Below are 27,714 nucleotides of genomic sequence, written 5' to 3'. Positions count from 1 at the left end.
TTGGCATAATCCGAGGTGCTGAGTTAAAAGGTTATGACAACTGATTATGTATTTTCAAGTCCAACTTGTATTCAGCTACACTGTACTCAACATCTGTTCTTGCAATACATTTTCTGGCTATGAAAGGCTTTGTGTTTTGTGTCCAGGTAACTTCTTTCTGAAAGTATCCACTTCCGGTCTATCCCAGTTCACTGATGTCTAAGAAATCAAGGTGTGGTTGATTCATTTCAACATTCACTTGTTGAGCTTTCCCATGTTCATGCTTCCTAGGTTCCTTGTTCCCATTGAACTTGCAGCTTCGGATTTTCTTTTCATTTTTGGTAAAACCAGCAACTGGATGTGCCAAAAGATCCTGCCCATGTATCCCATGGACAGCCTGTCCCAACTCAGAAGCTGACCAATGTCTGACTTTGGACAATATTTGGCTGAGGCCCCTACAGCCTGTGGGTCAACCGATCAAGTAGAAAAAGGTAAAGTCAGCCCTTTTCTGCACGATTGCCCTGAAAGGTGAGTCTTTACGAACAGCTTGGCTCGACACCACATTTAGCCATCGATGCATTTGGGACGGGTTTGCACAGAAGCAGCTTCTGCATCAAGCCAACTCTGCAAATCCGCACCATGCACCCGGCCGCGCTTGGCTTCCTCGGCAATGATCGGCGGATCCCAAATTAATCCCAGCCGCACTAATGGAATTTTACTCCCGGAGGGATAGAAGGAGCTGCTTTATTCTTCTGCATCCCGGTCTTTTTCCCGGCCACGAGACCAAGGCCTGTTCTTGCCTCCGTTCGCTCCACCCCGCGTGGGGATAATCGGATTGGAGGAGCGGGAGGAAGGGGGGAAAGACGGGCGGAAAACCGCGGAGCGCCCAAGCATCTTAAGGCTGGGGGCCGTGCGATCGCTTGCGGGATGCGCAAGAGCAGGAGGCGGGGTTGGGGAGCCGAGGAAGCCGCCTCTCTGGAACGTCGGCTGATCCAGGTGAGGCGAGCGAATCGAGATCCCAGCGAAAGGATGAGCAGCGATCGGGTGGATCGCCGCATTCGGGGAAGGGAGAGCCTTTCAGTGCGGTTGAGCAAATCGCGTGGGCTGTTGATTTATCCCGGCTCTGCCGCCGGCCGATCCCCTGCACAGCTCCTTTCTTCGCGACGGGATCTTCCCGCATCTCACCCAGCAGAGGGAGCCTGTTCTGGCTCTGCAGCCCCGGCTTTGGGAGTGTGAACTGAGGAGGGAAGCGGGGCTGGCGGGAAACCCGTTTGCTTCTTCTCTAAAAGCCTGGGAGCCTCGGCTCTCGCTTCCCTCTTACTTTGCAATTGGACTTGGCTTTTGGGATAAAGCTTGATTTCGAGCATGTCCTCGCTGTCTTGCTTAGCTTTCCCAACTTCTAGGGAAAGGAGTGCTTCGAATTGCGGTGCCTTTTTTTTTTTTTACACCCCGATTACAGCAATAAACCATGCGGCTGAGCTGCATATTGGATCAATATTCATTTGGCTTTTTTTAACGTGAGCTTTTATTGGATAAAAAATAATATTGTACTTCCCCCCCTTCCATTTTAGGGGCATGCACTGTTATGTAATTGCAGGTGGCAATCTCTATCTCTATTCATCAGAGATAGAATTGTGCGAGTATCTGTAAATATGTAACTTACATATTTGAATGTATCTGACTGTAATCACAGAGAATCATATTGAAGTCAGAGGGAGCTGCCGAACGATGATTTAATTTATATTGTATAATACAGAAATCCTCACAATAATAGGCAACTGGTTTATCAGCAAACCACAAGTTAAATCCAAATTAACCATTTTCCTTGTGTTAATTTGGACAAAAAATGTTGGAAATGCAAAGCAAGGGAAGTAGGGAGTCATAGGAAGCTTGTTTTTACATCAGTGATAGTGATTTTCCCCCAGTCATAATACACTGCTCAAAAAAATAAAGGGAACACAAGCAGAAGACATCCAAGATCTGAATGAATGAAATAGCCTTATTAAATACTTTGTTCGTTACATACAATAGTTTTGTGTTCCCTTTAGTTGTTTGAGCAGTGTATAAACTACTGTATGTAAAGAACAAAGTATTTAATAAGGCTATTTCATTCATTCAGATCTCGGATGTCTTCTGCTTGTGTTCCCTTTATTTTTTTGAGCAGTATATATGACTGCATCTTAAACATTGTTGAGTGCCATTGCATTGAAGTATTATTAGATTATTATATGTCAGATGATATATTATATGCTTCAGAAATTAGGAGTGATTATAGTGTTGCAAGTGCAAAATGGGTGCTTACAATAAAAGTGATGCTTCCAAAAACAAATCCGGTGATAATCTCCCTAAAATTAGGATTAAGAGTTTGTGATGCTTGCATTCAATTTCTCTGCACCATCTTTTTCTTGATCTAAAGTCTCAGTGGGCACCCAAAAATTAATTGTTTTTAATGCATTTTTTTTACCTTTACTTTTGGATGTGCCAAAGCTGAAACTGGCAATTTTGCTTGCATATGATTCAAACCTAGAGACTAGTGATTCCTCCTAGTTTGGGAAACTTTGCAGGGACAGGGAATAAACTTTACCCTGCTCTTATGCAATGGAAATTTATTGTTTATGACAGGGAGTTTGTAAAACGATTAAATCTGGGTGTGTGTGTGTGGGGGGGGAGGTTATCCCCCTCTGCCAGGTAGGCCAGTCAAAGCCCACCTGGTGCCCCTAACAGCCTAAAATGGCAGCAGGGAGTTTTCCTGCTTCGTTCTGTTGCCATCCAGCGGCCCTCCACATTTCCTCAGCCCGGCTTGGCAGCGGGGAGGTTGAAGGCGAAGCTCGGTTTCTGAAGCGGCGTTTTTCTCACACCCACGGGGCGCTTGAAGGCGCGTGGCCTTCATAAACGCCTTCAAGCACCTGAAATCGAGAAGGGGGAAAACTGTGGGAAGCAGCGCGGGACCCGCCCGTTGGGGGGAAAAAAAAGGAAAGGAAGGATGCCAAAGCGGGAAAAATGCATTAGCCGCGAGGTCGGCGAGGCCTGTTCGTGGGCGGTTAGCCGGGACCCCCTCCTCGTGTGACACTCCGGCAACGCCGCCTCAGTTGCCGCGGCAACGGGGAAGACATGCGGCGCCCGCCAGGCCGGCGAAGACACCCCCGGCAGGTGGCGGTGCGGGACCCCCGTTTCTTTCTGTCCCAACAGGCGGACCCGCCGGCTCGAATGGCGGCGGCAGCGACGACCTCTCCGCCGCCCGGGACGGCTCTGCCTCCTTTCCAATTCCGCCCGCGGCACGAAGGCCCGAATTGGCGTCGCCTGAGTGCCGTGGAAGTGGACCGCGTGGCGGCCGAAGTGAACGTGGCGGTGCTGCAGGAGCACTTGGAGCACGTCACCTTCTGCAACGCCGGCCGCGAGCGTTGCCCTCACTGCCAGGGCCCCGCCGACCCTCTGCTGCTCAAACTCCTGCGCCTGGCCCAGCTCTGCCTCGAGTACCTGCTCCACTCCCAGGATTACCTCAGCGCCCAACTCCGCGCCGGGCAAGAATTGCTTCGGGCCGCCGATGCTCACCGCGATCTGCTGGCCAAGGATGTGGCCCGCGGGGCCCAGCAGATCCGGCTGCTCAAGGAGGAGTGCAAGCGCCGCAAGAAGATGATCGCCACCCAGCAGATGATGCTCCAGGCCGGAGCCACCTATCATCAGGTCGGCTGGCTGTCTGGGTTCCTAATGGCAGAGCTACTGATGGATTTGGGGAGGTGGGATATTAATACAGGTAGTCCTCGACTTACAACAGTTCATTTAGTGACCCCTTCGAAGTTACAGTGGAGCTGAAAAAAAGTGACTTATGACCTATATTTGACTTATATTTAACGATCATTGCTTATGCCTTATATTTAATTTAATTTAATTTAATTTAATTAATTCAATTTATATGCCGCGCCTCTCCAAAGATTCATTGCAGCAGCATCCCCATGGTCACATGATCAGAAAACTCAGATGCTTGGCAGCTGCTTCATATTTATGACGGTTGCCGGGTCATGGGATCAGCTTTTACGACCTTCTGACAAGTAAAGTCAATGGGCAATCTGGATTCACTTTAACAAACATGATGCTAACTTAAATGCAATGATTCACTTAACAACAGTGGCAAGGAAATTCGTAAAATGCGGCAAAGCTCACTTAACAAATGTTAACATAAAGTAATATTTAAATTAACACAGCAACATAAATTTTTGGGCTCCATTATGGTCGTAACTCGAGGACTACCTGTAAAGGAGAAAATTGGTAGCCCAGGGTTGACCTGAAGGCAGCGGTGAAATCCAGCAGGTTCTGACAGGTTCTGAAGAACCGGTAGCGGAAATTTTGAGCAGTTCGGAGAACTGGCAAACACCACATCTGGCTGGCCCCAGAGTGGGGTGGGAATGGAGATTTTGCAGTATCCTTCCCCCAGGAGTGGAGAGGAATGGGGATTTTGCAGTATCCTTCCCCTGGAGTGGGGAGGAATGGGGATTTTGCAGTATCCTTCCCCTGCCCCGCCCACCAAGCCACACCCACAGAACCGGTAGTAAAAAAAATTGGATTTCACCACTGCCTGAAGGGTCCTTGATGGTCTTTGAGCTTGGTTGTTTTCTTGCAGGCCTTTCATTACCCAAACAAGTTTAACATCATCAGTGCAGTGATGTTACCTAGTTTGGGTAATGAAAGGTCTGCAAGAAAACAACCAAGCTCAGAGAACACCAAGGAGCCTGAGGTGAGATATGGCCAAATCTGGCAGAGCTGGAAAGCTAAGCAGACCCCAGCTTCGGTTACTTCTTGGGGGCAGCCCTGGGAGGTTGAAAAAAATGTCCCATGGCAGTCAGCTTGCCAAGACAACTGGCACATAAAGGCTGTTTAATTTTGTTGTGTCCGTATAAATGCAGGATTACAGCATCTTTCCCCCCCTTTTTTTGGGGGGGGGAGTAGGTTTGGTTGTGAACTTGGTGATTTGAACTCAGTATGGATGGTATCAAATCAGATACTGTTCTGAATATTGGCCTGTGAGGAAGCCACACTACAAGTTAGGCTTTTGCTTTTGCTTTGATACCTAGGAATAACAAATACTGTAAATAAAGCAAAGCAAAGTATTGGGGGACTATTTTTGAAGGTAGAGAAATAGTTGTTGAGTTTTGCCTCATTTGATGACCTTGTCACAGTGGTTAAGTGAATCACTTGCCCTGTATACATTCAATAATGCGATTCTCCTAAAGTCATTAAATTATATTGGTGGGATAATCCTTTCTGTCACTTCCTTCTGCTCAAAATTTTAAAAGAGTTGCACAGAATTGTTGACTTTTGCTTACCTTGTTCACTGGCAGAATTTCAGACATTTCTGGATTGTGCTATAATGCCCCTACTGTATAGTCTTTGTACATTGCAGCAGAATTGAAACCAAGAATCCAGTACTCAGTTTCATCTGCCATAACCTAATTAAGTGTAATACAGTGTGAATTATGCTAGTTTGAATCTACATGATAATGATAATATATAGGTACTCCTCAACTTACAACATTAGTTTGATCTCAGAATGCCATTGAAAGAAGTGATTTATGATTGTTTTTCATACTTACGATTATTGCAGCATCCTCATGCTCATGTGATGATATCAGTGGAGCATGAATTGTCTAGTCACTATTCAATTTCCTTCCGTCCAAGGATTCTTTCAAGACTAACCCACATCAACTGGGTATTTCCACCAGCTGTCACCAGTAGTGATTTAGAAGAATTAAGTTTCTTTTTATGCATTGTACTTTTAAAAGCATATTAAAAGCATATGCTTGTAACATTTGTAATATTTATGCATTTTAATCAGAAGTCTTTTTCAGTCCTTTTGTTTCAGGATTGAATTTTCTGCACCATAAAACTACCATTAAATTACTTAAATGGCACTTGTTTTTAGAACAAAACTGTCACTCAAAATAATGACAAACATCAAATCATACGGAGATAAAAATAAACATACAGAGATAAATATCCTTAGTTTCACAGATGTTGTTTAACCAAACTTTTATTTTACAGTGTCAGTTTTGTGACAAAGCCTTTATGAACTCCTCCTTCCTGCATAGTCATTTGCAGCGTCGCCATTCAGAAGAACCAGTCACTGGTGAGTGTTTAATAAATAAATAGATTTCAAAACTGACATCCAATCCATAATTTTTCTTGTTTGAAAAAAAGCAAACAAATGCAGTAGATGCTATTTAGAGAACGTGGAGGAGATGTCGTTTAGAGAGCCGTTTAATTATTAGGAAATCCAGCACCTTTGTTACTTCTTGCCAATATGCGAGCACCTACTAGGGCCCTTATTAAGCTAATGTGAATTGTACAAATGCAGTTTGTATAGTTTGCATATATAAAACATTATCTAATTTTAGTGTTTTTTAAATTTAGGTTTTATTTTTTAGTGAGTTTTAATTTTTTGTTTATGATCAGAGGAAAGGATCTACAGCTAATCCTCGACTTACAACCAGCTAATCCTCGACTTACAATTTACGCCGACCAGTTTGTTCTCACAGGGAGGAACTACTCAGGGTACCGTCAGTCAAATTATGCCGACTGGCGACTCCCAGGGGGAGGGCCTTCTCTGTGAGGGCTCCAACCCTTTGGAATGAACTGCCCCCGGAGATACGGAATATCCCTGATCTCCGTGCTTTCCGCCGTGCCCTCAAGACCCTGATGTTCCAACAGGCGGGGCTAAACATACGAACATGTGAATGAATTTTTGAAATGTTATCTAATTCTGGGTTTTATTTAATTGACCAAACTAAGTAATAATTTTAATTAGCAATTTTATGATGTTTGTGTGTCTATATTTTTCTTGACTGTACACCGCCTTGAGTCCTACGGGAGAAAGGCGGTATAGAAATATAATAAATATAAATATATATATAAATGCATTGTAAGCCGCCCTGAGAAGGGCGGCATATAAATCAAACAAACAAACAAACAAACAAACGGAACAGTCTGGCACTTAAGGGCATAAGTCATTATGGTTGTAAAGCAGGTCATCACATGACTGACTCAATTTCATTAAGCAAACACTATAGTCATTAAGCAAATCTATTGTTTGCAATAGGCTTTTGTTTTCTGGATAATTGGACATAATTTCCTTTCCTGCAATGTAACAGGTAGTAACTTTTTTTCTGTGATATAACGATATAATTTTCTGGGACATGATTGGACATAGTTTAAAAGTATTTGCATAAAGCAAAAGAAAATCAAAGACATTCTATCTGAATTCTACTTTTTCAATGAATTGTTTTCTTCCAATTACTGCAGCTTATGACTGGTTAAATTGCAGTGGATTTGAATTAAGGAGCTAGCTCAAAAATAGATGATTGTATATGATATTTAGGAGCTAAATTGCCTTCTCAGATATAGTTGCTTTTCTTACACGAATTTAAATTTAATATCACAATAATATGGATAAAGAGAAACTTAGGTTAATAGTTTTAGCTTGCAAAAAAGTCTTTGCTGCTATCTAATGGTCCTATGGATTTCTGCAGCCTACACCTGCAATTTAACATTTCTAGAAGAGTGAAAGTTGATGTGAAGAGCATTGCCTCACAATATTCATTACACATATTTGCTTTTTTCTGTAGGGTTGAATTTTTGGCAGAAGGAGGGATCTGAATGGTTCAAAGTGTTTGCATTGAAGACTGATTGAGGATATCACAGATTATTTACAGACTATGATGTCATCAGGGCACTCGGAGTTTAGTTATTCATTTATTTTATGCATGTATATCAGGGGTGAAATGCTCCCAGTTCGGACCGGATCGTCCAATCCGATAGCAATGGCGGAGGGTGATTCGGAGAACTGGTAGCAAAAATCCCGGCGCGCCCCCCCCCCCATGTCCAGCTGAGCTGCACGATCAGAGGCGCTTTTTTTTTTTACTTTTAAAAGCATTTTTTTCTACATCTTCCGATGAAAAAATGCTTTTAAAAGTAAAAAAAAAAAAGCCTCTGATGATCGCGTGGCTCAGCTGGGATCGTCAGGCTTTTCAAAGCATTTTTTTCTGCAACCTCATGGCCGAAGAGGTGATTAAAAAAAATGCTTTGAAAAGTCTCTGACGATCCCAGCTGAGTTGCCTGATTGGCAGAGGCTTTTCAAAGCATTAGAAAAAATGCTTTGAAAAGTTAAACAAAAAAAAAAGTTGGCCACACCCACCCAGTCACATTACCCCCCCAAGCCACGCCCACAGAACCGGTAGTAACAAATTTTACATTTCACCCCTGATGTATATGTATAAGAAAAAGGAAAAGATTTCATGAAGTAAAACAGAAGAGTAAGGCTGTGTTGGTCCTGGGTTCAGTTTGACAGAGTGTCTGTCATAAAAATTATTCAGCATTGTGGTTGAAGAGAATTTGGTCAAAATGGTTGAAGAGGAATATGCCAAATGTTATTTATTTTATTTGTTAACTTATGGTGATTATGCTTTAAAATTGGATAATACTTCTATTTATTGTTATTTGTGATGGAATTCAACTGTGCTGAGGAAGGAGTTACTCCTGTTCCTTTCCTTTGCTCATTCCAAAAAGAAGAATAGGAAAGCTGTGGCCCTAGATGTTCCTGAACAACTACTATTGGCAATCCCAGACAGCATGTTCTATGTGAAAAAATGGTGTGAGCTCTAGTACAGGGACATATAGAAGTGTCCACTCTGATCTAGGACATGTCTGGAGTGTGTTATATTTGGAAGAAAAAGTGATAATGAAATGAAAACTCTGATAATGAGGAATTTTCTTGCAGGCTAGTATTTGCAAAGTACATTGAATGAATGATTATAAAAGTATTCCGTAGCTTTTATAGAATGTTTACTGTTAAAGTAACTTGGAGGAGTCCCTGTTACATCCTTTAGATGGTGATATACTGAGGAAGTACTTGGTATTGTAATCCACAGGAAGAAATAATGCTTCAAATGTCTGTAAGTAGAACTGCATTTCTCTGAAGTATATTAACGGGCACTATCACCATTATACATTCTTTGAAACAGATCAGAAGAAAAAATCACAGACTTATAAACTGCAGGAGGAGATCAACCAACTGAAGGAGCAGTTGCAACTTACCAGGTCTCAATTAGAAGCTGAACAACATGCCCATATAGTCAAACTGTCTAAGGTAGGGCACATTCTGTAAGGCTCAGTTTTAAGATGCCATCCAATTATACATTACTAATTAAGATTATAAGTCTAAACCAATATCAACATTCAAAGAAGAAAATGACTAGCCTTGTTTGGTATTTTTGCACTTTACAGAGTGAAATGTAGATGGAAAAAGATGATTGACTATTTTAGACTTGGTGGTTGCATATAAAATCTGCACCTCTTTTTTATGTTCTTCGGGAAACTTCACAAAATTGTCTATCCTGCCCATAGATTTTATCAAAAACCTGTTCTAGCAATGAGCCAGGTTAAAAGGATATACAATATACATTTTCACACATCACACATTCCATTATCTCTCCCTACAAACCTTTTTCACTTCTTCACTGATCAGCAATCCTCTAGTTAGATCAGAATATTTTACAATCCACATATCACATTAATTTATGATAAGGTTTCGTTGGTTTGGAATAAGCATCCTGATCAAAAGGCAGGAATTGTAGAAAAGGACTTTCTGGAATTCTTAAAATAGCTTTTTCATTCAATTTCAGGAATATGAAGATCGCCGATCCAAAGAGGAGGAGATTCGGCACTTATTTCACAAATGGAAAGAGGAAGAAAAGGAAAAATTGGCCCGTGAACTTGAGAAGGTGAAAGAGATGTTTATGAAGGAATTTAAAGAATTAACTGCAAAAAATTCAGAATTAGAAAATGTAAGTAGCTGAGAAATTGGATGGTGTACTTTATAGAGTAATGTTGCAGTTTATTATGATTTATATTTTAAATATTGGAAAAGGCATAGAACTTTATAAAAATCTGAGCTTACAGGTTGTCTTTCAGCCACAAATTCCTTCCTTTCCCACTGTACCCCTATTCCTGATGTGTTCAAGCCAAGGATTATTTTCATCTGCAGCTGCTAAGACTGTCCATCAGAACCCCTTCAATTGGGAAGGCTATCGCTTCTCTCCCCTTTTGCCCCACATATCAGTGGTGGGATTCAAAAATTTTTACTACTGGTTCTGTGGGTGTGGCTTGGTAGGCGTGGCTTAGTGGGCATGGCTTGGTGGGTGTGGCAGGGGAAGGTTACTGCAAAATCCCCATTTCCTTCCGGTCAGCTGGGACTCGGGAGGCAGAGAATAGATGGGGGTGGGGTCAGTCAAAGATGGTATTTACCAGTTATCCAAAGTACTCAAAATTTCCACTACCGGTTCTCCAGAACTGGTCAGAACCTGCTGAATACCACCTCTGCCACATATTCATTACTTTCCTGAAAAGGTTCTGAAAGTGTGGATTGAGCACCTATTCCTTTGAATTTAAAAACAAATAATTGTACTTTATATTTGTGGGGTGGTTTAATATGTAAGTAATTAGAGTTCAAGAAAATGGCTAGATTTTGGGGATTGGTGGAGATTGCAAAAAAATACCTTGCCTTTTAGAAGTATTTTCTAGCAGAATATGCCAGTTTATTTATTTTTCCAAAGAGAATTTTGAATTTACTTTGATTGCTGCTGTTGTATCCCTATTAGCATTTGCTAGAGGTACAAAAGTCCAACCAACATCTGAAATCCAATTTAGGCACTTTAAAAGATACCGTTGAATTAACAGATGAGAAACATCGGATTGCTACGGATCATCAGAACGTAATGCAGCTTCTTGAAAAACAGGTAATTTAATATAAATGTCAGGCACTGTGACTTCAGACTCCAGGCCCCAGGTATCTGGTTTAAACAGGGAGACAGAATTTATGTGCATTTGGTCTTCCCTCATGTCCCTGTAAGTTGAACACATTTCCAATCAATTCCCAATAAAGCCAAGAATGAGCACATTGGTTGGGGATGATTGAGATTACAATTCATTTAGGGACTTGGGCGAGTGAAGGCAGAATTGTATCTCTCAGGAATGTTCAGATTATCTTAACGTATTTTCTTCCAGATTCAGACTCAGTTGTGCTTTTAATTGGTAAAAAGTAGTTTCAGCTTTCTGTCTTGTTCTAGAGCCGTGATGGCGAACCTATGGCACGCGTAGCCATATCAGTGGGCACGCCAGTTGAGCTCTGGCACGCATGTGTGCGCCGGCCAGCTGATTTTCGGGCCTTCTGGGCCCACCAGAAATAGGGAAACAGGTTGTATCCTGCCTCTTGAAGGGGTGGGGAGTGGGGAAGGCCCGTTTTTCTTTCTTACCTGGCTCCAGATCCCCTCTATGCATCTTCGGAGGGCGAAAACAACCTTTCCCACTGCCTCGGAGGCCCTCCAAAGGCCTGAAAAGGCCTATTTCTCAACTCCTGATGGGACAGGCAGTGACGTTTTTTGCTGTCCCCAGCCTCCAGAGACTCCTAGAGAGGCTGGGGACAGCAAAAAACGTCACTTCCTGTCCCACCGGGAGTGGGAAATGGGCCGTTTCAGACCTTTGGAGGGCCTCCGAGGGATTGAGAAAGGCTGTTTTCGCCTTTCCCAGATAAATAGAGAGGATCTGGAACCAGGTAAGAAAGAAAAAAGGGCCTACCAGGCCATCGTGTGCCAGGAGCAGGGGGGGAGGGGGGGTTGCACGCGCAGGGCAGGGCGCATAGAATTATCAGTGTGGGCACGTGTGTGCGTGACCCTCCCCGGCCCCCCCCCCCTCTCCTGGCACGCGATGGCAAAAAGGTTAGCCATCACTGTTCTAGAGTGTGGCATAATATATACATGGGTTGGACTTAATATTTGTCTTCTTTCATCTGAATGGAGAATCCCTCTCCTTAATGTCATAACCTCTGGGATACCCTTCTCTTCCCCCCCCCCCTCCGCCCCAAAAAGGGTTTTCCACAAATGCTTGGAATCTGATTTTTGATAAGTATTCTAGAACCTCAGAGCCAGGTGCATGATTAGTAAGATCCCAGACATTAAAATTACAAACTAAGTTAGTTCATAATGTCTATTGTGGTCTCAAACTAAGCTGGTTCAGTAGCTCCAATATGAACATGAAGTGATCTAGGCAACCAACTTGGGCACAGAAAGCAAAAGTAATTTCACAGTGTGATTCTAGTCTCAGATAACCCGTTTAAATTTACTTTCTTAGTATAAACAATGTGGACTTACTTAATAACTGCCACAACATGTTCTCCTTCTAATGGTAATGTAGTGTAACAAATAATGATATTATGCCAGTACCACCAGCTTTTAATCTCCATGTCTGCTTTTCTGGTGCAGCAGTTCATATTGGGATTTTATTTAGATTGTGTGTTAGACACAAGTTGATAACTTGGATTTCAATAAAACAAAATTAAGCAATATAAAGTTAAGCTATTGTTCAAAGTATCATTTTTGTTTTATGTAGGAAGCTAAGTGGTCTTCTAAGGTACAAGCTCTTCAAGAAGAACATGAAAATGAAAAGTACCAGGTAAATCTGAATGAAAGTTTCCTACATAGAAAAAAATAATAAAAAAAAAAGAAAGAAAAGAAAACGTGGTAAAGCATTCAGAATGACTGTTTAAAATCCACTTTAGTTTATGTAAAATTTCACTGATTCCCATGCTGAATAACTGCATGAAGTGTTCACATTCAGTTCTTTTGTTAAAAAATAAGCTACAGCATGCAAGAAATATGCTATTACAAGAATTACTTTGAACTTCTTCAGTTACATTCAGATTTCTCTTTGAACATTTGAACTGGTAAAGCCGAAAATTCCAATGGAGAAACATCTTCCCTGGCAGAAGTGCTTTATATATGACAAGAGTTAAAAGAAGTACAGAAAGTATAGGGTAAAAGTGTGTGCGCGCGTGTGTGTGTTTTTATAGTTTATAAGATAGTTAGATATATTCATGGTTTATAAGATAATCACAAACAAGGTAAACTTAGGAATTTTGACAATTTATACTTACATTACATAATTTTTCTAGCTTCCAGTGGAATAGGAAGACTCAGGAAAGGAGTTTTACAAAATGGAGAAATGTGGAATGATGTGGTTAAAAGAGTCACTTTGTAGCAGGATACCTATCTTTTTCTCTGAAAGAGTACCACTGCAAACTATATAGTCTGTTATGCCCATAATGCAGTTATCTAGTTTTGTTTGATTGTGACAGCTACACAAATCTGTGCGTCATCACAAACCTGTTGAGTAGGATAGGCACCCTGATACACTCTAGTTACTATCTAGAGGGCCCTAAGTTGCCTTACCATACCAAAGAGCACAAAAGTATAATAAATTAATCGATTTTCTAACTCCTTAAGAAAATAAGGGAAATGTCTTAATTAACTTTCCATAGTGCATACATTTCTATGAAGGGGAAGAGAGTCTGCCCTTTAATCTTTATGACCAAAAAACATTGGGAGGAGGAAAATTAGACCAGTAATTTTATATTATAAATATATAAATATATAATAAGATACATAATATAGCATAAGATAAACAGAATGTTTCTAGTTAAATAGACTTTTTCCATATTTGACCTGTTCAGCTCACAGCTCAAATTGAGAAGCTTAAAGCATCAGTGGCTGAGGAACTGAATATGAGCAACATTTTCTATGAGAAGAGGCTAGAAGAAGTAGGACAGAAGCTGCAAGAACAAAATGATCTTATTATTATCCAGAAACATCAGGTCTGTTCCATGTAATGGTGCCCTTCTAAAATGCTAGAACATGAGCAAAGGGCCCTTTTTTATATGAAAAAAAATATGGATGGAATTCCAGTAACTACACAAGTAAATATTTTCTATCCTTATAAGCACTTCTCATTTTGTGTTCTTACAATCTTTGTTTCTTGTTCCTTTAGTAGGCTGCAAGTTAGCAATAGTTAGCATGGCTGCTGAAAGGTGAATTACAGGTTTAGGCTGCATCTGGGCATTGCATTTCAAAGAATTAGAAAAATGGAAGGAAATGTGCATAAAAGAGCAATATAAACTTAGGGCTTAGGGAGTTGGACTCAAGCCAGATTTTTGATGGACCACTATCAGCCACTCTCATGGCCATGAAGTCACCAGAACTAGTTTATGAAGGAGACTTGCTTATAATTGCAGTTGACCATGACAAAATATCCTTTTTGCCACAGGGCCAGACTTGAAGTACTATATATATATTTATTTAGTTTGTCAAACATGTATGAGATAACAGGTATAAGTATAAACATGGACATGAGCACAGGTAATGAGTACAAATAAATGGTGACACTAGGATAGGGACGGTAGGCATGCTGGTGCGCTTATGCACGCCCCCTTACGGACCTCTTAGGAATGGGGTGAGATCCACAATAGTTTAAGGTTGAAGCTATGGGGGTTTGAGGATGTAACAACAGTCAGGTAGAGCATTCCAGGCATTGACCACTCTGTTGCTGAAGTCGTATTTTCTGCAATCAAGTTTAGACCTTGAGTTTGTATCTATTGTTTGCCCGTGTATTATTGTGGCTGAAGCTGAAGTAGTCATTGACAGGTAGTACGTTGTAGCAGACAATTTTGTGTACTATACTTGGGTCAGACCGTAGGCGGTATAGTTCCAAGTTGTCCAAGCCCAAAATTTGAAGCCTGGTGGCATAAGGTATTCTATTGAGCCAACATTGAGCTCATTATAGCAAGGAATAGTCTCCTCTTTCTTTCCACCTACTGTATGTGCTTGTCTTTAGGTCTGGGACCAATTAAGAGCAGTTCATGTGGAGGAGAGACTTTGTTCAGGGGGGAGGTATTACAAAAGCATCGTTTGGCTTCCCACTGTTCATGAAGCCCTATCACCTATCTGGAAGCCTTACTTTGTCAAAATGGCGGATGCCCAACTAGCACTGTATAAGCAAATTCTCATTTCTGCATCGATATCCATTGTTTTCTATCCCTATAATTTCAGATAGAAAAACTGGCTTCAAAAAAACCAGTAGAAAATTCGAAGTTATCTGAAGGTAAGTGAGGATTTTAAAGAAGAAAGAGTTTAAAATGTGCCACAAATACTTTTTTTACTTTATTACAAAACTGCTTTTGCAGGAAAAAACACACACCCTTGTTTAGAAATATGTGCAGTTTATTTTAAGGGGAAAGTTGACACTTGCATCCTCTCATATTTTTGTTCTAGTGAAAACTTCAGCACAAAATGTTCAACCCAAATCAAGCCCGTCATCCATGCATGGTAGGTTTCTGTAATAGACATGCAAATCCTTAGGTATTGTCCTGTGGGATAATAATAAGTAACAACTAAATTTAATTAATGGAACAATCTTTTTTTATTAAGCTCTCCTGAAATATATTGGAAAGTTCAGTCATTATATTCATTGACGTAAATGTAACTTGCTGACATTTTCTTTCTGTACAATAATTGTTTCTATTTAAAATCAAAATTGAAGGATTTTTAACTAAGAGCATAAAACTTGTTGTAATCAAATTAATTTGTGGTTGGCTCAATAGATTTTGGAATTGAAGCAGAAAATCAATCTGTTCTCCCAGCTGTAAGGCTATTATCAAAAGAACGTCCAGAATCTGCTGTCCAAGGTTAGTTTATATTAATCTGGGGTAAGCACCTTGAATAAAGTTTGCAATAATAGGACCTTTTAAAAAACCCATCTAATTGAAATGTGTTTTATCTCAAGTGGTTTCTAAATATGCAAGAGACGAGAGAAAATGGATAGGCTAGACTAGCGAGAGCGAGAGCAACGTAGTGCTCCCAGGGGCTACTATGCCTGCAGAACCATTACCTACATTTTGCGAAAGGCTCTGGGTAGATCTGGAGATTTATTTAATTTGTAACATTTAATTGCTTTTCTGGTTGGCCAGGAGCACTTCAAGGAGAAACAAGTGTGTGTGGAAAGGGATGATTCTCAAAGAGAAAATGAAGAGGGTGGGGAGGGAGTGAAATGAGTGGGTTTACTGGTAAGAGAAAGGGAGACTATATTCAGAAGAGATCTGGGAATAAACAGACCTCTTTGTATTTTTAAGGCCCAGCTCCACTTCTGAGGTATATTCAAGAACAAAGCAAGCTATGTATCTTTTTGCCTCAATTGTTTATTTGCTATAAAAAGGGTTTTTGCTAGAGTAGAAAATACGTTGGTTCAATGAACTGGCTTTACTGTATATTCAGGGTACAAAGTGCATTTCTACTTGGTACCTTGTGAATGAGTTGCTTGTATTTTTGTCTTTCTATGATAATTTGTCAGAGCCATTTTTATGTGGAACCAGAGACAATTCCAATTTATGGAATTGCCATATGGACAATTCCAATTTTAGACAATTTATGTCGATCCAGAGACAAAATGCCCAATGTGTCAATATAAATCACAGCATTGTAAGATGGGATCTCTCAAGCATCTCATACGAAAGTTCATGATCATAGAAGTATAATCTTCTTCAGGCATTCTATCATATGATAGCTGCCAATTCAAATAATTGGATTGTTTGGATTGGAAATTTTAAGATGTGGGGAATCTTTATTTGTCATTGTGAGTAGCTGTTCAATTTGTACAGGTATCAGGGGTTTTTCCCCCCAAATAAATATAGATATTACTTGTAGTAGCAGATTCTGTTTATTGACGCTACCTTTGAGTAACAATTTAACCTGTGCTATTTCTAAACATACAAAAATGTTTAAATGATATCAGTATTTGAAGCTCTCAGCATTTAGCATTTCTTATTCAGTTGGACATATTTGGGTTTTGATCCGGGTTATTTTATTGGTGATTGCCTATTTAAGTAGCAGAAAGCCTTTTTACTTCTTTATGCCTCTCTTCCTGCACCTTCACATTCCTCCTGCCTTTTATAGTTATTGCTTTAAAGCCAGATCTGTATGAACATAGGTATCCATGACAAACTAAGTGACAAATGAAGAAACTTAATTTGCCAGTGGCAACTATCCTCCCCTGCTTGTGACTTTGGCACCAGGTACAATTAATAAGTTACCAGGTTTGTGTTGTGCCAATGCGTTATTATTCCCAATTCCCCCGCACTCTATATGTAAGTCTAGTATGTTTGCATTTTTACTTTCCAATAGAATGATATTGTTAGAGGAATGATTGTTTTGGGGAAAGACAATTTAACATGATTGCCTGAACTGTAAAAAATACGTTTTTGGACATGGAGCTGGCCCAGCATATAAGTGATCTTCATATACCTGTAGCCATACTGAATACTTCCTGTATGCAACCTTGAAGGAGAATGGCAAACTGAGAGCGTAGAATTTCTTGTTGACATTTTATTACAATCAGTTCACTTTTGGCAAAGATTAGATTTATAATGACTGTATCTCTTCCCCAGAAAAGCTGGAATATTAAGATGGGTAGACGCAAAAGCTGAGCTATTCCAAGTAGAGATTTGAATGGTTTTTTTGGTGAGCATAGCTGCCATAATCACTGGAACTTTGGTTGTACCGTAGAGCAGGGAAACAGTTTAGGTAGATTGCACAATTTGGCTTAACTATTCTTACCTGCAAGGAAGTGTCCACTTGGATTCTTGATTTATATTTAAGCTGGAAAACTGAAGAGGAGAATCTTAAGTGTTCAGTGGTTATCTTAAATTTAGCTAAATGTAAACATGAGCCAGTTGTGAAGATCAATGCTAAATGCCCATGATAACAATGTTATTCTGTGATGTAATTCTCACAGTACAGTCCATTGAAGCTTTTCTAAATTGGGTGGTTACATTAGCTTGGGCCTTAGAGTTTTTCTCGGTATGTATTTTTGAGCATAAAATGTCTCATTTTGCTTTGAACTGTTACTAGTAAAACGATATTTCCTTTGATAGGTCAGTGTTGTGATATGAGCACAGATAGCCAAAGAGTTTTTACTCAGTTTTCTCATTTACACATGAGAAAATCCTAAGGCCCAAGATAAAGTAACCATCCAATTTCAAAAAGCTTCAATGGACTGTACTGTGAGAATTGCATTACAGAATAACATTGCTGTTACAGCTTGCCATCTATTGGGAGATGTAATTCCGGAATTGATTGATGCATCCTTAATACAAGAGTAGAGATTGAATCGACTGCTTCTGCAGCCTAACTGAAATAATGTGTCTCTCCATTGCCCCCAATATCTGTACATGGTGTAGGGACAAAGTCCTAACGTCTCTTGGATTATATGATTTCAGGAGGAAAAAATTAGAGCAAATTTCTTTGTGGCTTTTTTTTTTAGTTTAAACCCCAAAATCATCCATTTAACCTACAGTATGTGATTAGAGGTTGAAAACAAGTTGTGCATGATAATAAATATTTTGCCAGATGCATGTAGCTGGAGGAAGTAACAAATTGTATTAAGTTGATAATGAATAATTGCATTTGATTGGGCTTTAATCACCAAATAAATATGCATCTGGTACTTTTCCGTACCTTTTTCAATTGTTTTCATTCTCTGGGCTTTATCCTTACCTGTTTTTATGCTGTCTGTCTTTCTGTCTCTGTTGCTATTCATGTGTTTCCTCGTTAATAGAACAGGCCCCTTTGGTACCCATGCTGGAGCCCATAGAGGAGCTTCCAGAGAATGAAAAAGGTAAACAACAGGACCAATTGAAGTTTTTGTGGCCTAAATTCTTCTTGCATTATGTGTCCGTATGAGAGAGCGAGAGACAAGAGAGCAGTGTCACATTTCTTCTACCAGAAGACACAAAAAGTCTCACCTGAACATTTTCAGATAGTCTCAGTGTTTTTGTGTTCCCTTTGAAAAGTAGCTTCTCCTCTTTCTTGGCTTCCCTTTTTGACAATTTAGTGTCCACCACTATTCTCTCTAGGATTCTGTTTTATTCATCTCTTATGTCCAGCCTCCACATGAACTTTCTTACACCTACAATTGAGTCACGGAAAGAAGGCCAACCAGTTTCCTTGCTTTTGAATTTGTTTTTATTTTGCGGTATTGTTGGAATTCCTTGTAGCTCATTTAATACAATTCTTGGTTTGTGTGGCTTTCAGCCCACTGTTTGAACATACCACCTCAGGGGTGGGTTCTACTTACCTTTACTACTGGTTCGCATTGTGCCCGTATGTGCTCCTCTGCGCATGCGCAGAAGCTTCTGCACATGCGCAGATCACTTCTGATGACGTCCGGGTCAGTGGGCAGAGCTTCCCGCCAGTTTTACTACTGGTTCTTGCGAACCAGGCCAAAATAGGGGCAACCCATCACTGTACCTCCTGTCTTATTCATACAGATCTAGATTTACAGTTGCCTTCAAGAAGTCATAGAATCATAGGATTGGAAGGGACCTTGGAAGTCTTCTAGTCTTCTAGAAGTCTTCTAGTCCAACCCTATTTGAGCAAGAGACCTTATACCATTTTGGACAAAAGTCAGTGGTTAAGGTTATTTATTTATTTATTAAAGTTTATTAAAGTTTCTATATCAAGAGTAGTTTTGAGAGTAGCTACAGATTTATCCTCCATAAAAAAATCATAGATGAAATTGCTAACAAACACAACAAGTAACAATGTGGATGATAAACTACATTCAGTGAACTACCTGTGTTTCTCCGAAAATAAGACCGGATCTTATATTAATTTTTGCTCCAAAAGACGAATTAGGGCTTATTTTCTGGTAGGGCTTATATTATGAGCATCCTGAAAAAAATCATGTTAGGGCTTATTTTCCAGTTGGGGTTTTTCGGGGAAACACTGTAGTATTATTAGGATTCTATGCTCACATTATATGTTTACCTACATTGGTTTGGATTGAAAATTTTTAAGAGTAGGTCCACTAAAATAAATAATACATACTTTTTAATGGATTTACTGTATCTATAATTAAACCGATACCTAATGCATAACATGATTTGTCAGATGCAGTTGTGACCAAAGAAAGAGTTGAATTTCAGACTTCTACAGCTGTCCCAGTTATATTTAAAATTAAGGTATTGTTTTGCTTTTTGATATAGAAACATAAGAATTTCTTAGGCAGAAAATTCAGGTGAGTGCATAACACACTTCAAATATTTTGATGAAGCGTGCATTGATTTTATGATGTGATTTTTAAAGAAAAATATCTGGCTTGTTTCAGAAATAGAAAAGCAAGTACCCCAAACAGGAAAGAATAAATCTCACATAAATATCTTGAAGAGCGATCCTTCTTTAACAAAAGAGCTGAGAACTGTTTTGGAGCAGACCCTAGCAGAAAAGTTGGAATCCTTGGGAATTAAATCAGTAAGATCACTTTAAATAGTTCAAATGAGTGAAGTAACGTTAATGTCTTTTTCAAACCAGCACTCTTCAGGTGTGCCTGCCTGACATTCTGAGTCACACAAAATATTGCCTCTGAATTGGAAAAAGGCGAAAGACAAAATCTTAGCACAGAAGTCAATGTCTGTAAAGTAGTGATGTACATCTGTAACAAAACTATTATATGTTCAAAAGGGGAAAGGCTCAATACTATCCACAATGCAGGAATGTCTGGTGAAGATGATGGAACTAGCAGATTAAATTGACTCTAATGAAAAGAGGAAAAAATTTATTATTTCCAGTCAACCTTAAATATATTGTTTTTTCTCTGATAGATTTTTTTTCATGAAACAGAAAAATATGCACTCATGATTTGTGACTTTGATTGTTAGAAAAACTGGAAAATAGAAAAAAGTGAACTCTTTTTTGTAATCATGAAATAAGACTTAATATAAATGTACTCACATTTAATGCAGAAAAAAATGGAAGCTTCTCCCTCCCTCCCTCCCTCTTGTTGTCTTTGCATTGTTCCATCATTTCCCAAGAATAATTTATATTCTTCTCAAAAAAATAAAATTATTTTTAATTTTTGTTAATTCATCCTATTCAAGGGAGTGCGTGGCATCCCAAGTGATCATCTGAACAGAGTCTTAATATCTGTTGAGACTGCTAGAGAAGAGAGAAAAAAACAACTGCCTGACATTCAACACATTCGGGAGCAACTTGAACGACAAGTCAGTTTCAGAGTTGCTGAAAGATCATCTTGCAGCAGATTTCTTTCCAACCCTCTTCTTTCTTCAGAAGGTATGATCTTTGTTTATGCTCTGGGGTCAGATTTAAAAGTTTAGCATTGCTGTCTGTAAATGATTCCTTAAAATTAGTGGTGGGATCCTGCTGGTTTAACAACTGGTTCGGTGATCGCGTGAATGTGTAGCTTTACGAAAGCTTACCTTCTGCGTTACTGCTGGGGAGTAACACAGCTGAGGCGCGGCAATCTGCTCTGCCGTGCGAATCAGCTGAGAAGATATAGGTCAGTAAAGCGCAGCGGTGGGCGGGCGGGCCCACCTGATCATGAGTGAACCGGTTCGCTTCCAGCTGATCGTTGGAGCTACCGGTTCGCCTGAACCGGTAGAATCCCACCCCTGCTTAAAATAAAGGTTTGCCAGTTTGTATGTATAACATGACTGTAATACTTAGATTTACTGACTACAAGCAGGTCTCAATTAACCATAAATCCCATGAAATAATTCATTCAGATTTAAACATTTTCAAGTTATGTGGAAAATAGGCTAATTGGTTCTAGCTTGACATAAATAGACAATGAAAAATTATCAACATGAATTTTTATATGCTTCGTTAATTAAATATAGCAGTAAAGAGTAAAAGTATACACTTACAACTTTATTTTTAGCAAAGTCACAGTAGGTATAGAAAGCAAAATAAAAACAAGAATATTCTAAATATTATTCCTCTCTTACCATCCGGATCAGTATTTCTCAACCTTGGCAACTTGAAGATGTGTGGACTTCCAACTCACAGAATTCTGAGAGTTAAAGTCCACGTATCTTAAAGTTGCTCAGATTGAGAAACATGAGGAAGGAGACGGTGACAGGAAATGGTCCCACAAAGTGGGAATGTGGGATCCTAAAGAGAGCCTGTGATTTGGTGATCTAGTGACTTGTTGGAATAAGGTAGTGAAATATTTGTAAGCAAAATGCTAAACTCAAATAGGAAATACTGTTTTTTTGTTCCTTTATGCGGCATGATTTCACTAAGTATTCCTTCACAGACGGGCATCTGGTTTAAATGACACAGGATCCTCATTATCATTTCATTACAGCTAAATACAGGATAACTCGCTTAGGAACTTCATTACCCACCGTTTTTCCCAAGCCAGTAAAACGTTCTTCCATTACCAAACGTTCACTCATGCAAAGAACATTGCCTGCTGAAAACACTTCAACCCCAAAGTAAGTTAAAAAATTCAGGTAAGATATAACTGTTGCACATTTTATGAGTAGCTGATAGTGTTGTCTTCTTGGTGATTTATTTATTTATCAAATATATTTGGTTCTCATCTCATGGTTCAGGTGACTCTTGAGTGGCCCATTGATGATCAGGAAGTAATGGTGGGGATTACTAAATTATTACATTATTTCCTCTAACCTCATCGAAACAGACATTTATATTTGTAAGAAGAGCAAGGGGAATAATCAGCTTCACCTTCATATAAATCAAATCTATAAGCCAATGGCTCCAGTGAGGAAGTGCAGGAAAACAAACTGCAGTGTATGAAATATCCATCTTACTAGCCAAAAGAAACTGCAAATATTTGTTTTTCTCTTCCTTCCAGAACCAAGAAGAATATATTGAAGGATGAGATTTCTAGAAAGCCACCTAGTACTGTGTAAGCTGCCTTCATTTTGTTTTGTATGCTTTGAAATAAGAATTCTGTTACAAAACCAGAAATTAATTTTGGAACAAATTGGATATACAGGTAATCCTCGACTTACAACAGTTCATTTAGTGACCATTCAAAGTTACAACAGCACTGACAAAAGGAACTCAGGACCGTTTTTCATAGTTATGACCTTTGCAGCATCCCCATGATCACGTGATCAAAATTCAGATGCTTGCCAACTGGTTCATATTTATGACCGTTGCTGTGTCCTAAGGTCATGTAATCCCCTTTTGCAACCTTCTGACAAGCAAAGTCAATGGGGAAGCCAGATTCACTTAACAGCCGTGTTACTAACTTATCAACTGCAGTGATTCGCTTAACAAAAGTGGCAAGGAAGGTCATAAAATTGGGCAAAGCTCACTTAACAAATGTCTCGCTTAGCAACAGAAATTTTGGGCTCAATTATTGTCGTAAGTCGAGGTCTACCTGTACCACTTTTCCTAAAGAAGTGTAATGTAGGCTGACTGAAGCAAAAGGAGAGAGGGGAGCAGAAGGTTGGCCAGGACATTCTGCCTCTGATCCGAAATCTGTTAATCCTCTTCTGATTTCTTAGCCTCCTCAAATGCTATTTACATTCTTCTGGATTCATAAATTACATTGAATATTATACGTAACAGGGACAACCAATGGTTATGATTCAACTACTTTAGATCATCCACCTTTTAACTTGAGTGGAATCAAGTGAATTGATTGGCTGAAATCTATATGTAGCTCAGCGTTTCCCAACCTTGTGCCTTTGAAAAAAGTTGGAATATAGGTTCTTTCACTAAAAATCATGAAAGGAGTTAATCCAGCACCTTTGGAGGGCAATACTTTGGAAAAGGCTGAAATCGAATTCTGCCTAAATAGTAAAAAAAAATAGTTTAGCTAATTCATATTTTTATAAAGTGGTGTTATTCTAGATCAGGCGTGTCAAACTCGCGGCCAACGAGCTGGATGCGTCACGTGCTGGCTCCGCGCCCCCCCCCCCCCGGTTAGCAAAGGGGGAAAAAGTCCCGACATGTCATGTGACACTGTCATGGCGGCGCAAGTTTGATACCCCTGTTCTAGATTAAAAGTCAGTGCTTCATTGCTCTTATGATATAATAATTATATATCTGCTTATTGATGCCAAAATAATCTTCCAACAAAAATGGGTACATCTCCCAATTATCCTTGCTTTGGTAAGAGAGCTGCTAAGGAACTGTCTTAGGTATAATGTTTGCTAGATTATCGATTCTAGTTTTATTATAGAAAGTTAGTTTATATTTTTAAAATTGCTGTAACTGGAACAGCTTAAATTCATAGATGAATTTTTGTTTTCTCAGAACTCCTCCATTTAGCTCAGAAGAGGAAGTGGAGGATAATGACATCAGGCACTCCTACATCTCACCCGAATTATCTTTGCATAAGGCATCCAAGGGCCACAACAAAGACAATTTGACAAGATTTGCATATCGGAGTGATGTAAACATCCCTGAAGACGAAATAGATCTTAAGCCATCCAGAAGCAGAAGTACAAAAGCTAATTATGTGGGCAGTACCTGGGGGGGAAAGCTAAACATCCTTGGCACGTGTAGGGGAGGAGAAACTGCCTTAAAAAGGTTGGCAATCTGAAGCAGATGGATCATGTCAGAGAATTGGAAAACGATACCTAACCTAAAAGATCCTTGTAAACCACCAAATTATGACTTTTAGAAAATAGAACAGAATAGAATGAATGAGCTGGAAGAGACCTTGGGGGTCTTCTAGTCCAGCCCCCTGCTCAAACAGGAGAATCTGTACTATTTCAGATAAGTGACTGTCTAGTCTCTTCTTGAAAACACCCAGTGAGGGAGCACCCATGAGGCAAGCTGTTCCACTGGTTAATTGTCCTCACCATTGGGAAGTTTCTCTTTAATTCCAGGTTGCTTCTTTCTTTGATTATGACTGAAGTCTTGAGAGCTTGACAGCTATTTTAAGATTTCATCATTATTGAAGGCGATCTTGGGTGGGAGCTCATCAACATTTTATCAAATCTAATCTCAGGATTTGAATTTACTTTCATTTTCCAGGTCAGAGTTTGGGTGATAATGCAGCGGTGCCTACAAAATTGGCTAATATCTGCATGTGTTCTTTTCTTCTACTTTGCTGTAATTTCCCGCCCAATGTCAGGAGAGTACAGAATTATTGATAGTGATACCGTCCTGGTTCTGTTGTGTGACTTGATATCTAGAGTGTAGTTCCGCTCCTGAACGGCTGATAGACTCAGAAATGAACCTTCTGCCTTGGATCTAATTGTTTTCTTCCCCGTTAACCTTTTGCCAACTACCTAATGCAAGGTTAATTTTACTTGGGTTGCATCTCATATGCCCAAAAGAAATAAATCTTCACCATGTCTATTTCATAAAAAATATGCTTATTGTATATTTTTATGAAATAAAAATATACAATAACTAAACAATGTATTCGCTTCTGAACATTTCCTTAATTTAAAACCTGAGATGGTACAGCAAGGTGACAAGTTTGCTGGGATGGCAGCCAGCTGTGTTTAAGGTGGAGAATGAAAGGGGGCAGAACTTGGGCTTAGGGGCAAAAGTAGAAAACCACCTTATCAGCAAGATGGTGTGCAATTTCACAACCGAAGCCAGGATAGTCAAAAGTCTGCTTGTTTCGAAAGAGAGCCCAGATTTCAGCCTTGGAAACTTACTGGGTGACTTGGCGTCAATTTTTTAGACCAATGTATGTTATAGTAGAGAAAAAATGGAGGTTATTCCATGTATGTCCCCCTTGAATTCCTGGAGGAAAGATGTGTGTGGATGTAAGAACTGTACAGTGTAGTCTCTGGACTAAGTCTTGTTAAAGAAATGTTGACAGCATAGCAGGCACTGCCACTGTGTCTTCAAATATTTGTTTTATAAACTTAACTGTCTTCTATCTTGATGGGTTTTAGGCTCTTTACTTCAAAATGAGATGGATGAAATGGAAAAGTTTCTTTTGAGTCAAAGAAAAAAAAGCAAAGAAATTGGAGGAATGAATGGTGGTTCATCATCTATTCATACATGTGCCCAAGGAGTAAAGGTATTTCCCACATAAGATTCTAGGCTGTCCCTTTAAAATGATTTCTGATCCTATTGTACATATTGTCATTTTGATTCCGATGTCACTTGGGGTAATCATAGAACTGTGCGATTGCAAAGAGCAACTCAATCCATCAGATCCAGAATCCTTCAAGTAGAACTCCCTAACGTTTCCTCATACACACCAAGTGCCAGGAATCTTAACAGCTTCTATGGTTATTGGTTCCACTGTCACTTGGTCTTATTATTACCAATATTTTTCCTAGCAAACAACTGCCAGAATTAAGTTCAGAGCAGTAGAATCCTACATACAGCTTGTATTCCTTTGTATCCAATGGAATTCTTAATGCAGCTTTAATGAAACATTTTCAATGAAGAATAAAACACGTCTTTCCAGTGTAAATGAATGAGGTACAAGTAGAAACATTTTAACATTGCTGCATTTTTTTTAAAAAAATTACAACTGTAAAATCTTATAGACAATATTCTGTTTTTTGCTTTCATCTTACTCATTCTGCCCTCTTTCAGTAGAGGTCACTGTTTTTTAGAATAACACAATTTTTTTCTACCGATGTTGATAACAATGTTTAGTAATGAATCAAAAAAATACACATTTCTATACTGTATCGATTTGTTTTTATAGAGCAGGAAAATAAAACCATTGTTTTTCTGTATTACTCTTGAGAATTCCAAATTTCTTTCAATAGTCTTGTGTATCTCTTTCATCTTACTGTATTACTGTGTTCAGATTGATTGAGAATCATCACTCAGTGAAATATTGCTAAACATTTCGTAAGTTGAAATTGTTTTTTTTATATATATATAGTTTACAGGTATTGGAAAGGAGGATGACTGGGATTTATCATCTCTGGAAGATGAAAAACCTTTGAAAGATGAGAAAAATAAGAATGTACGTGCTGTTGAAAAGAATGATCCATGTGCTGTGTCAATGACCCATGAATGGGGAAAACCAGTAAAGGATGAAGGTATTTTTCTGCTAGAATTGCTGTGCTATATTTTTTCTGAACAATTTGAAAGAGCGGTATGTGTATGTGTGTGTTAATCCAGACATACGTCTGCTGTGGCTGTGGATACTGTTTACTTAGATCAGCGGTGTCAAACTCTTATTTCATTAAGGGCTGCATCAGAGTTATGTTTGACCTCAGGGGGGCCAGGGTGGGTATGGAGTGTGTGGCCAGGATGGGCATGGTCAGATCGATGTCATTTGTGTTGGGGACACCTGTGGTGGGCAAGTGCTAAGGCAGGACTTCGTTCAGAACCTCCCTCCCTCTCATAATCCCCTTCCTTTCTCCGCCTCCCCAAACTGTTTTCATTGACAGAAGCACCGCAGGCCAGATCTTTGCTATTTCCATCTAAGTACCCCGCGGGCCAGATCTGGCCCCCGGGCCTTGAATTTGACACCCCTGACATAGACCTACCAGTTGCATAATAGCTTAGTGCTGAAGAAGAAAGAGTTCCTATGACAACAAGATGTACAACTGTCCCATTGCAATCATTGAGAGGGTGGTGAGAGTTTCATGCATTTCCTAGCTTTGTCCAATGGCACTAATTCCAAAACTGGAAAGTTCCCACATTGGCCAACTATGGTTATGGGAGATGGCATTTTTCCAAAAAGATTTAGACTGGATAATAACGAGAACCTATCTAAGTGTAAGAATATGAAACAATAGGTAGCAGGGAATGGTAGCATCTTTCTCACTGAATAATCTTTCAAAATTGTTTTGTTTTTAAACAGGACGTCCAGATGCAGATATGTCAAGCTCACCGAAAAGCAGCTTGGTTACTGTTACAGATTGGAGTGACTCTTCAGATATTTGATTGTGCAAGGAGGTTTAATCTGATTTCTGTCCTTTTTTCTTATGGTGCACTAACAAGGAACTTTTCTTTACAAAACTGTGTCCAAAGTTTTACCTTTTATCAAACGCGAGCTTTTAATTACTTTCAGCTAGTTCTCCTGGAAGAAGTGGCTAAAAAGTGTTTTATCAATTAATACTGCTTTAATACTTTTTTAAAAAAAAACACT

The 27,714-nt window shown here is 39.5% G+C and overlaps 1 protein-coding gene across 1 annotated transcript; it reads left to right on the top strand.

Annotated features, from left to right (window-relative positions):
* The first annotated feature begins 553 nt into the window (after nucleotides 1-553).
* On the top strand, nucleotides 554-27,532 carry DZIP1 (DAZ interacting zinc finger protein 1). Its single transcript, XM_070943351.1, is given in 21 exon segments — nucleotides 554-827; nucleotides 830-975; nucleotides 3,169-3,663; nucleotides 6,016-6,100; nucleotides 8,991-9,115; nucleotides 9,651-9,812; nucleotides 10,626-10,763; nucleotides 12,412-12,474; nucleotides 13,532-13,672; nucleotides 14,904-14,955; nucleotides 15,126-15,179; nucleotides 15,455-15,538; nucleotides 18,463-18,522; nucleotides 20,014-20,156; nucleotides 20,783-20,975; nucleotides 22,012-22,141; nucleotides 22,525-22,578; nucleotides 23,940-24,127; nucleotides 25,544-25,671; nucleotides 26,497-26,656; nucleotides 27,427-27,532. Coding segments are annotated over 21 exon segments (2,958 nt in total). The 3' UTR covers nucleotides 27,510-27,532.
* Nucleotides 27,533-27,714: the final 182 nt, after the last annotated feature.

The sequence above is a fragment of the Pituophis catenifer genome, unplaced genomic scaffold, assembly GCF_029215685.1.
Source record: "Pituophis catenifer annectens isolate HBS135680 unplaced genomic scaffold, rPitCat1.0.hap2 SCAF_4, whole genome shotgun sequence".
Lineage (NCBI taxonomy): Eukaryota > Metazoa > Chordata > Lepidosauria > Squamata > Colubridae > Pituophis > Pituophis catenifer.
This window is presented reverse-complemented; position numbering and strand designations above follow the sequence as displayed.